This window comes from Nycticebus coucang, chromosome 2 (assembly GCF_027406575.1).
Source record: "Nycticebus coucang isolate mNycCou1 chromosome 2, mNycCou1.pri, whole genome shotgun sequence".
In the NCBI taxonomy this organism is placed as follows: domain Eukaryota; kingdom Metazoa; phylum Chordata; class Mammalia; order Primates; family Lorisidae; genus Nycticebus; species Nycticebus coucang.
In genome coordinates, this window is record NC_069781.1 from 147,044,468 (window position 1) to 147,056,730 (window position 12,263).

General features: G+C 41.8%; 1 protein-coding gene across 2 annotated transcripts in view; it reads left to right on the plus strand.

Annotated features, from left to right (window-relative positions):
• LONP2 (lon peptidase 2, peroxisomal) overlaps window positions 1-12,263 on the plus strand; it is a 109,918-nt gene that overhangs the window by 63,720 nt on the left and 33,935 nt on the right. For both annotated transcript variants that reach the window (XM_053582108.1, XM_053582109.1), the window contains one exon: window positions 6,445-6,578. In XM_053582108.1, coding sequence (XP_053438083.1) covers window positions 6,445-6,578 — 134 coding nt within the window. The remainder of the gene's footprint in view (window positions 1-6,444; window positions 6,579-12,263) is intronic.

Genomic DNA, 12,263 nt, shown 5'->3' on the forward strand with positions numbered 1-12,263 from the left:
CTTGCCTCAGCCTCCCAAGTAGCTGGGACTACAGGCACCCGCCACAATTGCCTGGATTTTTGTTGTTGTTGTTGTTGTTGTTGTTGTCGTTGTTTAGCAGGCCTGGGCCAGGTTCGAACCCACCAACCGTGGTATATGTGGCTGGCACCCTAACTGCTGAGCTATGGGCCTCACGCCTCCTGATTAGTCTTCTGGTGAATCCTCCACATTGATGCGCCTTTTTTAACCCTTTCCCATCCAATTTCTCTGCCACGTATACGTTCCCCAGCTCTTGTGTATTTTAGGTGGGAAAGAGATTGGCGGATTACTTGAAATGATCCTACAGTTTTAAAAGAGAAAAAACATAAAGATGAACTCAACTGATGATTTTATTATCTATTTTAGTTTATATAAAATAATTATAGTCAGGCATTATGGCAGGTGCCTGTAGTCCTAGCTACTTGGGAGGCTGAGGCAAGAGAATTGCTTAAACCTAGGAGTTTGAGATGGCTGTGAGCTGTGACGTCACAGCACTCTACCAAGGGCGACATAGTGAGACTCTAGCTTTAAAAAAAAATAAATAGGGCGGTGCCTGTGGCTCAGTCAGTAAGGCGCCGGCCCCATATACCGAGGGTGACGGGTTCAAACCCGGCCCTGGCTGAACTGCAACCAAAAAATAGCTGGGCGTTGTGGCAGGCGCCTGTAGTCCGAGCTACTCGGGAGGCTGAGGCAAGAGAATTGCTTAAGCCCAGGAGTTGAGGTTGCTGTGAGCTGTGTGAGGCCATGGCACTCTACCAAGGGCCATAAAGTGAGACTCTGTCTCTACAAAAAAAAAAATAAATAAATAATAAAATAAATAAAAATTAAAGTGTGTCTGTTTATTTTGTTGCAGTTCGCTGGGGCCGGGTTTGAACCCTCCAGCCTCGGTATATGGGGCCGGCACCCTACCCACTGAGCCACAGGCACGCCCCCTTTTTTGTTTATAATTGTTTTGAGTGTGATACTTCTTGAAGCAATCTCTAGGATGAAGTGCAGGCTTCCTCTTGCATGTCTCACAGTAGAAAATGGTCTCTCTCCTTCTACCTTTCTCCTTTCTTCTGCAAACCATGCAATCCTTTGCTGACTTTTTTCATTTGCATTATAAAATGCGTCTTCCCATTTAGCCTCTCCTCACGTCAGAGATGATGGTCTCCTGTCTTGAATTTCTGTTCCTCATGTTGCTCACAAGCTGAGTGATGAGATTTCTCCTGTAGAAAGGTGCGTCTGCACTTACTCTCCACTGTCCTTCCTGTCTAATGAGTAAAGGATGTAGCTGTTCACAACTGCAACTTTCATCAGCTGGAGAATGGTTTTTTCCCACCATTTGTAGGACCTCAGTGTAAATCCATCACATCAGCAGTACTGGTCAGTTCTGTCCACTCTGCCTGCAAACTTTGTGTATTCTTTGTGTGTGTGTGTGGTTTTTTGTTTGTTTTTTTTTTTTTTGGCTGGGGCTGGGTTTGAACCCACCACCTCTGGCATATGGGACCGGTGCCCTGCTCCTTGAGCCACAGGTGCCACCCAAACTTTGTGTATTCTAAAACAACTGTCAGTCTTTCAAATTGAACAGGCGATTTCATCCTATAACCAGTGACCAGTTGTATTTGAGGCCAAAAAATGGACTCAGCATTTCTTCTCTTTCAGATCACTTGGAAAATCCTTCCTAGAAGCCATAACTGTTCCTGTTACATGTATTTTCATTTTATGCAATTCCCGATCAAGTTGAGGGTAAATGTGATAGCTTCAAGCACTCGTTTGTGCTTGCAAAACTTGTGCAAAATGAATCACTATTCGAGCTGTAAAGGGCAAATCAGGACAAAGAAGACTCTGTTGTTGTCTTGCCATAAACGGCAATGTGAGAAGACACATAACCATTTTCTGAATTACACAAGCAAGAAATTCCTAGGCACTGCTTTGTAGACTTCTTGAGATTCCAGCACTTGAATCGGGTCCTTCCTTTGAAGCACACTATGCTCCCGTCTGTAGCCACACTTTTTCCTGGTAGATCAGGTCGCTGGGTTTATGGTCAGCATACTGCCTAACACTCTTCCCCTTGCTCCCTCGATATGTGAAAGAAGGAACTAAATGCAGCATCCAAAATATTTGGGAAAAACAGAGATGAGAGAAAATATTCTTAAAGAATGGGGTCAGTCTAGCCAGTCTTCAGTAGAATGGCCAAATAACTGCACCTTCCAGTTCAGAGCCATGTTCAGCATTACACCAAAGAACCCCTTCATTTTTTCTGAGAAAACATCCTTCCACAAGGGCCACATGGAGTATTTTGTTAGTGGAGTCACCTTCTATATTTTTTCTGCTGCATATATATTTGTCACAATTTCACCAGTAAGATCATCTGAGAAAAAAAGCTGGAAATGTTTAACTTCAGTGGTTTTGCCAAGCACTTTGAGGAAGGGTGAATCCCTGTTGTGTGACAGAACATGGAAGCTATAAAGTCATCACCATTACAATAAACCTTCCAGCTATTTATTGTCACTTTCTTCTTCTTCACTAGCTTCAGATTCACTGGAACTAACACCACTGCATACAGGAAGTTTCTTCATGCTCACTTTCATCACTAAACTCTCCTTCAGCCTCACTGTCCTCAGAAACCCTTACCGTTGTCACTTACATGCTTTCTCCCTGCCTTCTTCCTGCAAACACAACCACGCACATACAACACATGCTCACCTGTTTGCATCAAAACCTGTCAGAACAGAGAGGGTACAACTTGCACTGTCTGCGGGCCAGAGTCCCCAGCACACGAGGAAACACGCGTACTATAGGCTGTAGCAGCGGAGCAGGCAAACAAACACAGCAAAAAGACTGCGTCCACGTCTTCCGCCATAGGGATGGAACATGAAAACCCCATCTCGGATGAGGTCCCGCAGGGGGTCAGGAGGAGCTTCAGTGGGACACCAGAAGGGCGCCTGAACAGTTCCTGGCATACCAGGAAGGCCGTGCTTTCTTACTCTGACTTTAGATTCTTAGCTTTTTAAAGATTTTTCTCTTTGCCTTTTTCGGTGAATTTTTCTGGTAAGCTTGGTATATCTCATTCTATATTTATAGAGAGTTGGATTTTTTAGAACCCAAATTACAAATGTAAGTTTGTAATTATATATATTTTATTGTTAGTTTCAGCTACCAGCAAATTGGTTATTTTATCTTAATTATGAGATACATTAGTTTTATGTCCTGTGAAAATCAGCATTTATAGCATTCTTATGTTCAAGTCATTGTGCAAAACATCAACCAATTCTCATTTGACCCCGGTGATTCTTTCTTCCCTCTTCAGTTTAGGGGTAGCAAATAGGGGTTGGTGTGTCCACTGTGTTTGGCCAGCTGTTGATGACTCACGATTTGCATTAGTTCCTAGCTCATCATTGCTCTAGATGTGTCTGTCAAAGCGTGTTCTGTTGCTGTCCTTCCCGCAGTCAGCAGGCCGCAGTCAGTCAGCGGGCTGCAGTCAGCCCTGAGTCTCTTGGCTCCATCTCTGTGTGTCCTCGCGCGTGTGCAGCTTCCTCAGTCTCTTCTCCCCTCTTTTATCCGGATCTTTAACCGCAACTGATCAATAGTGGTCTAGGAAACTATATAGGGCATGTTTTTAATTTATTTTTTATTTTTTTCCACTTTTTGGCTGGGACCAAGTTTGAACCCGCCACCTTCTGTATATGGGGCTGGCGCCCTATTCCTTTGAGCCACAGGCGCCGCCTTACATAGGGTTTTTTGTTTTATTTTTAAATGTTTGTTTATTTTAAGATGCTCCCTCGTTTTCTTATTAAAATTATATGAACTATATTTTATATAGTCTTTGATCCTTTTGATTGAAATGAGCTTTACTTTAGCAGGGGTGTCCAACCTGTGGTCCACAGACCACATGCAGATTATTTGAGGATTTTTTGCTTATCTGTGTTGTCAGATACTGTGTAAAGTACGCGCAGATCTTTTCTTGTGCTCACCAGCTTTCCTTAGTGTTTGTGTATTCAGTGTGTGGCCCGAGACAATTCCTGACAGCTCTTGCTCTGCCAGTGTGCAGCAGGAAAGAAAATAGGCTAAACGCCCCTGCTAGACCATTTAGCTGAGGATTTTTGTCTGCCTTCTCTCAGAACTTTTTTTTTAAAGGTGTCTCCCACTCTGTGCCTGAGAGAGAAGGATGACTTTTTCGTAAATCTCAGATTAATATGAGGGATAATTAGGTTACAGTGTTTGCATTTGTTAGAGTCCCTGTTGTAGTTGTGTCCTGCCTCCAGGAGGTGTGTCATATACCTTACACTGTGCCCATTAAGTGGGAGCTCGCCAGTCCCCTTTCACTTTCCCTCTCCCCCCAACTTGAATTGAGTTTTTCTCTTACGTGGACTTGTATTTAGTTCATCTACTGTCTTTATATTAGTATTGAGTGCATTGGATTCTTGCTTCTCCATTCTTGTGATGTTTTACTAAAATGAATGTTTCAACTACATCCAGGTAAATAAATACAAAAGGTGTCAAATCTCCATCTTTTTATGGCTGAATAATACTCCATGGTATGCATATACCGTAGCTTATGAATATAGTCATGGGTTGGTGGGCATTTAGGTTATTTCCTACAATCTTGGCAATTGTAAATTGAACTTCAGTAAACAATCTAGTACAAACGTTCTTATGGTAAAATGAATTTTTTTCTTCTGGGTAGATGCCTACTAGTGGGATTGTAGGGTCAGGTGGGAGGTCTAATTTGAGTTCTTCGAGGATTCTCCATGCTTCCTTCCAAAGAGCCTGAATTAGTTTGTAGTCCCAGCAGCAGTGTAAAGGTGTTCCCTTCTCTCCACATCCACTCCAGCATCTGCAGCTTTGAGGCTTTATGATGTGGCCTGTTCTCAGTGGGGTTAGGTGGTATCTCAGGGTGGTTTCAATTTGCATTTCTCTGATGATTAGGGACGATGGGCATTTTTTCATGTTTGTTAGCCATTCATCTATCTTCAGAGTAGGTTCTGTTCATGTCTCTCACTCATTATATGGGATTGTCCCAGAACTTTTAAAATCTGCTTCCCTAAAGTCTGCAGTATCCCTGACTGCCTGATCAAATCAAGTTTTCCCATAAAACTGCATTCCTGGGCCAGGCAAGGTGGCTTATGCCTGTAATCCCGCTCTGGGAGGCAAAGGGAGGTGGATTTCCTGAGCTCACAGGTTCGAAACTAGCCTGAGCAAGAGTGAGACCCCGTCTCTAAAAATAGCCAGATGTTGTGGCAGGCACCTTTAGTCCCAGCTACTTGGGAGGCTGAGGCAGGAGAATCACTTGAGCCCAAGAGTTTGAGGTTGCTGTGAGCTGTGATGCCACAGCACTCTACCAAGGGCAACCAAGTGAGACTCTGTCTCACCAAAAACAAAACAATAACAAAAAAAAAAAAAAAAACTGCATTTTTTTTCTTACGCTGCCCATTCAAGTCCATCCAAAGCTGATGGCCAGAAATGGCTGCACTATATATGGTTTGTGGAATGACTTATGGAATTTGATTCTAACCTAAATGTTTTTAAGCAGATCTGCTTAACCAGGAGTACAGTCTTTTTCTCAACGTCACAATTAGATTACTTTCTTCCTTTAGAAATCTTCACAATGAAAATGCACTGAATGGGGCTGCACTTGTGACTCAACGGAGTAGGGCACTGGCCCCATATGCCGGAGGTGGCAGGTTCAAACCCAGCCCTGGCCAAAAACTGCCCAAAAAAAAAAAAAAAATGTACTGAATGGAGATGATTAGCACAGTGCCTTGTAAGAAACCAGATTTCTGTCTCAGATTCATAAAATGCTTTTAGTTCAAGGGTGTCCAACCTGTGGCCTGCAGGGCATATGCTGATTTTATGAGGACTGTTTTTGCTTATCTGTGGTGTCGGATATTATGAAAAATATACCCAGAGCTTTTTCTCCAATCAGCTTTTGTTAATGTTTGTGTGGCCCAAGATGACTCTCCTTTTTCTGTGTGAGGCAGAGAAAAGGAAAGTTGAACACCCTTGTTTCAGTTCAACAGAGTGCAGTTTCTGATTCTTTTTCAGCACGATTTCAAGTACAATAAATTTATCTAGAATTTTCCTAAATGACAAATTTTAAGAAAACTTTTAAATATATCATCAAGGAATAAATGTTGTTTTATGTGCTGCTAAATTTACTTTGGCAATATAAATTGGACAATCAAGGATTCATTTTTAGGTATAAGGGAATAGTACAAGATAATATGTATAAAGGAAGTAGTTGTGGCTGAAAACATGTCTGAACATTAAAGAAATAATAGCACTTTAAGGAGAAGTTCTAAGTGTGGAAAAGTTCATAGTTGAGAAAAGGTGATGAACTTTTAAATGTACGCTGTTTCTTTAGTAAAAAAAACGTTAATCATATTACTTCTGTCAGTACAGGTGGTATTTAGTCAAAAGTAAAATATTTTTCTTTGGCGACAGGTATACCAGAGAGGCAGGGGTTCGTTCTCTGGACAGAAAGTTAGGGGCCGTCTGCCGAGCCGTTGCTGTGAAGGTGGCAGAAGGACAACATAAAGAAGCCAAGTTGGACCGTTCCGACGCGACTGAGGGAGAAGGTTGGTGACTTTGTGCTGGGGCCACCAGGCCCAGAGTGAGTGACAGAGGAAAGCTGGGTGTGGAGGGAGGGGTCAAGTAGTCCTTGGAGCGGTGGCACGCTGCTGTGTGGTCAGATGCATTCTGCAAGTAATATCTTAATGTTTGATATATTTTATCAAGAGGATTCTCTTTTACAAATAGAGAGTCTTCACTAGAATAATTCTCATTATTCAAGCTTTGAGGATCTAGTAACTTTCTCCTCTTTGTAATGATGGTACACTTCATATATGGATTCTGTCATCTTATTTCTTTCTGATTTAGACAATTGTTAATTCTTTGCATAATTTATAACATGAATAATTGTTACAACATTAAAAAACCCAAGCTGTCCATAGACTACAAAGGCATATCTTTGTACTCTGGAATGACTCCACATGTAACGATTTGTTTTTCTTACACATTTTAACTACTTGCCCCAGAATCATAAGCGTTCTCAGTTCATGCTGTTATGTAGTTTGCTAAAACTTATTTTAACAAACACGATGGGTCAGGGCCTGTGGCTCAAGTGGCTAAGGTGCCAGCCACATACACTTGAGCTGGCGGGTTCAGATCCAGCCTGGCCTGCCAAACAACAATGACGGCTGCAACCAAAAAATAGCCAGGCATTGTGGTGGCGCCTGTAAGTCCAGCTACTTGGGAGGCAGAGGCAGGAGAATCGCTTGAGCCCAGGAGTTGGAGGTTGCTGTGAGCTGTGATGCCACAGCACTCTACCCAGGGGAACAGCTTGAGGCTCTGTCTCAAAAAAAAAAAAAAAACAAAAAAACATGACGAGTAGTAGGGAAGTGAAAATTTATTTAGTAGTAGAGATTTATTACATGTTAGACCATTTCTATAGGTCTTTCCAGAAAGGGGTTCAGTGAATATGATTGAAAGCCATAATTGTGATAGGATTAGTGGGACAGAGGCTGTTAAATACCTTCCTTGGTTTTTCTTCTCTTTCTGAGCAGGTAAATTTAATTAAAAGCAGTATCATCAAACAGTAAACTCACATAACCCTTCTGTTTCCAGTACCGTGCTTCACCCCGACGCTGCCTGGAAGCTCACTGGTCCGTTTTCTACACCGTTAACCTCCCGTCTTCTGTTAAATTGGAGAGGGGCAGTGCCCTGGTAATGTGGAGTTGGGGTGAGGACAAGGAGCACCAAGTGTTTCTTATCCAAGCTTTAACACCTTGTTTTTAGTGCCACCCTTCAGCCACACTGTCAGTGGCAACTCGAATCCCTGTGCTTGCCTAGGGTTTTATGGCTCAGATCAAGTGCTGTTGTTGCTCTTCCACCCTTGTCCCCACAGACACTGAAGGCTCCGCTTTCTCTGGCCTGCCAAGTGTTTGTTACTTTGCCAGCTTTCTGTTTTCCACGGTGTCTCGTTCTTGTTCTCATGGGTTTATACTTCTTTTATTTTTTAATTGCCATTTTAATAGGATTTGGAGAGGAAATATAGATGTAAACACATGTTCAGCTACCATTTGTAGAACTCTGAATTTTTAGAACGTGTCCTAGCTGATGAAGTGCCTGTCAGGAATGGAAGTCACTGGTGTAGCTGGCAGAGGCAGCAGAGAGCTGAGCTCCAAAAGCTGCCCCAGATTTACTGTGTGGCCGCAACTGTCGGCAGCTGAGGCTGGGTCTTTTCTGTTCTTGTCTGTGACAAGAGAGAAAGGTAGAGGATGAAATAAGGTTGTCTACTTAACATATTTTGAAAATTATGTGTTTAAGATTTAGGTGGTATGGTTTAGAATTGGTAATAATATATTCAGAGGAATTTGATGTCAAGGGAAATGTTCCATAGTTATGCATTACTTAATGTTTATACATCCATCACTTAGCATATTTCTTTTTTTTTTTTTTTTTTTTTGAGACAGAGTCTCACTTTGTCATCCTCAGTAGAGTGCCATGGCCTCACAGCTCTTGGGCTTAGGCGATTCTCTTGCCTCAGAATCCCGAGTAGCTGGGACCACAGGCATCCGCCACAACGCCCCGGCTATTTTTTTGCTGTTGCAGTTTGGCTGGGGCTGGGTTTGAACCTGCCACCCTTGGTATATGGGGCCGGCGCCCTACTCACTGAGCCACAGGTGCCGCCCCACTTAGCATATTTCTAATAAGATCTGTGATCGTATTAGTGACTTAAAAGTAATCCACAGATATTCAAGGACTTGTTCCAATAGCTTGTGAACTGTGTGATAACATTCGGTTTTTCATGGTAATATTTATTTATTTATTTTTTATTAAATCCATGATTCACAGAGCACCTCCTAAAACATTATAACATAGTTAAGCAGATGTGGTTAGTTGAGATGTTACCAGAGACATCCAGATGGTCTCTTCAGGCTGGTTTTGGTTGTAGTCTTTATCAGAGGCACAGGCTTGCCCTCCGAGTCAACTCTCACCCTGTACAACCAGTGAACAACTGCGCTCCAGGTCTTTGTAGAATACTGTAGGTCCCAGATCGCTGCTCATAGCCTTAGCAAGCGAAAAGAAAAATTCTAAAAAATACCTACCTTGGGTTATTGTGTCACTAAGTTTATATGAGCTTAATACTAAAACTTTCTCATTAAAAAATGAATTACTTAAAATTAGAGTATGAAGCACAACAGTCTTAAAAATTTTAAGTAATGCACTGTGGGAATTTTTTTTTTTAATGTTAAAAAATAATACTGGGGTTACTGCCAGGAAGAAAAGTAGTTTTAGTCCACAAGCTTCAAAACAGGCAGAAACCTCCAGTGCATCAAACAAACTTTCAGGCATAAACCCAGAGGCCCTGGTCTGTGAACAGTTACCTTTTGTATTTGTGGGGTCTTAACTTAAATAAACCAAATAATATAGAGAGTTTTAAAGGGAAGTGAGGTTTGTAGTTGATCTGCGTTAGAGGACGAATATTTATGGCTTCGGTTAGTTACCTACAAAATAAAGATATTTATTTCAAAACAATACTGCCTGTGTTTTTCTGCATGTTATTAGTTTTTTCTGAATGGCCCTTGACATTTCCGGAGTATTAGTCTGATTAAGGGATTAGTTGATTGCGTGACTAAAGTTTTATTCTGCTTTTTTCCTGTCTTTAGCCAAAACACAAATGTTCTATGCACTCAATTTTCCTTACTTAGGTGTTTCTCTGTAGAGTTGGGCAAATACTCATTTGTTCAAGTACTATGTCCAATTAATATCTAGTAAGATTTTACCACAAAGATTATCCTCAGGATTCGTATTATAATCAGTCCTTACAAAGTTTCTCATAATAGGGCACACTTTCAATTACTTTATTTTTGAACAATGTAGTATTTATTGAGGAAGCCACATTAAATAAAAGAACCTCAGTAGAAGTTAGTTTCTGATTATCCATATAGAAAGCACCTGAAAAATTGGTTAGAAAAAAAAAGATAAATCCTAGCACTCTGGTTGCCCGAGGCAGGAGGACTGCCTGAGCTCAGGAGTTCAAGACCAGCCTGAACAAGAGCAGGAACTGGTCTCTACTATAAAAAATAAAAAAGAAAGAAGAAATTAACACAGAATTAACAATCATTCATGAACTGGGTTGGGTGTCATTATAGAGAAGCTTTTAAAATATCACTTAAATGGCTCGGCGCCTGTGGCTCAAGCGGCTTCAAGGTTCGAATCCAGCCCAGGCCAGCCAAACAACAATGACGGCTGCAACCAAAAAAAAAAATAGCCGGGCGTTGTGGCAGACACCTGTAATCCCAGCTACTTGGGAGGCAGAGGCAAGAGAATCGCTTGAGCCCATGAGTTGGAGGTTGCTGTGAGCTGTGATGCCACGGCACTCTTCCCAGGGTGACAGCTTGAGGCTCTGTCTCAAAAAAAATAAATATATATATCACGTAAATGTGTACTATAGGTGGTCAAGTAATGTAGACCTTACATACACACTTATAGGGAAAATGAATTAAATTCATTGACATATTAAGTGAATGGTAGTTTGGGCATGAGATAAAATTTTCAGTGGCAGTATCACACAGTTTCAAAACTTATTGTGTCAACCAGGTGAGGTGGGTAATGTCTATAATCTTCCACTCTGGGAGACCAAGGCAGGAGAACTGCTTGAGCTCAGAAGTTCAAGACCACCCTGAGCAAGAGAGAGACACCGTCTCTACTAAAAATAGAAAACTTAGCCCAGCATTGTGGCTAGTGCTTGTAGTCCCAGCTACTCTGGAGGCTTATGCAGGAGGATTGCTTAAGCCCAGGAGTTTGAGTTTGCTTGTGAGCTATAATGCCTCGGCACTGTACCCAGGGGGACAGAGTGAGATGCTGTCTCAAAACAAACAAACAAAAGATTCCCTTGGCTATTGCAGACCTTCCAGTATCCAGTTAAGTTTTCTTTTTCTTCATTTTTATTTTTTTTGCAGTTTTGAGCCAGGGCTGGGTTTGAAATCAGCTTTTCAATTTCTACCAATAAATAAATAAATGAAACTCTGGTATTTTGATTGTTATTACATTGAATCTATAAGTTGAATCTATAAAAGTACTTGAGTATAATATCCATTGACAATTTGTGGGCGAGGCACAGTGGCTCACACCTGTAATCCAAGCACTGTGGGAGGCCAAGGTGGGCGGATTGCCTGAGCAAGAGTAAAAGAAAAAAAAAATAGTCAGGCATTGTGGAAGGCACCTAGAGTCCTAGCTACTCAGGAGGCTGAGGCAAGGGGATCACTTGAACCCAGGAGTTAGCGGTTGTTGTGAGCTATGACACCACCTCTAGCCTAGAGCAACAGAGTAAGACTCTGTCTCAAAAAAACAACAACGAGCGGCGCCTATGGCTCAAGGAGTAGGGCGCCAGTCCCATATGCCAGAGGTTGGGGGTTCAAACCCAGCCCTGGCCAAAAAAAAAAAAAAAAACAAACCAATTTGCTATTATCAAGTCTTTTTCATTGGCACAGTTTTACTTATTTTTCTTTTTCTAATCATTTATTTGTTTGTAATTTGAGACAAGGTCTTGCTGTGTTGCCCAGGCTGGAATGCAGTAGCTATTCACAGGCATGATCATAGCACACTTCAGCTTCGAACTCCTGGGCTCAAGCAATCCTCTTGCCTCAGCCTCCCAGTAGCTGGGGCTAGAGGCATGTGCCACCATACATATTTTTTCTTTGGATATATTTTTTGGTATTTGATCTGTGTATGTCTATTATTATAAATGGTGTTTTTAAGTTTTTCTAATTTTTTTTGTTGCTAGGATATAGGAATATTATATTGATCTTATATTCAACTAACTTGCCAAATTGATTTAATTCTAATTGTTTATAGATTCTTTTTTTTTTTTTATTGAGACAGAGCCTCAAGCTGTCGCCCTGGGTAGAGTGCTGTGGCATTACAGCTCACAGCAACCTCCAACTCCTGGGCTCAAGTGATTCTCCTGCCTCCAACACCCAAGTAGCTGGGACTATAGGCGGCCACCACAACGCCTGGCTATTTTTTGTTGCAGCCGTCATTGCTTTATGGTGGGCCCGGGCTGGATTCGAACCTACCAGCTCAGGTGTGTGTGGCTGGTGCCTTAGCTGCTTGAGCCGCAAGCGCCGAGCTCAAATTCTTAATTTGCGTATTATGTTTTGAACTTCTATAGTATCCATTTGATTCTTTTTTGCAGTTTTTTTTTTTTTTGTTGTTGTTGTTGTTTTGGTCGGGGCCGGGTTTGAACCCACCACCTC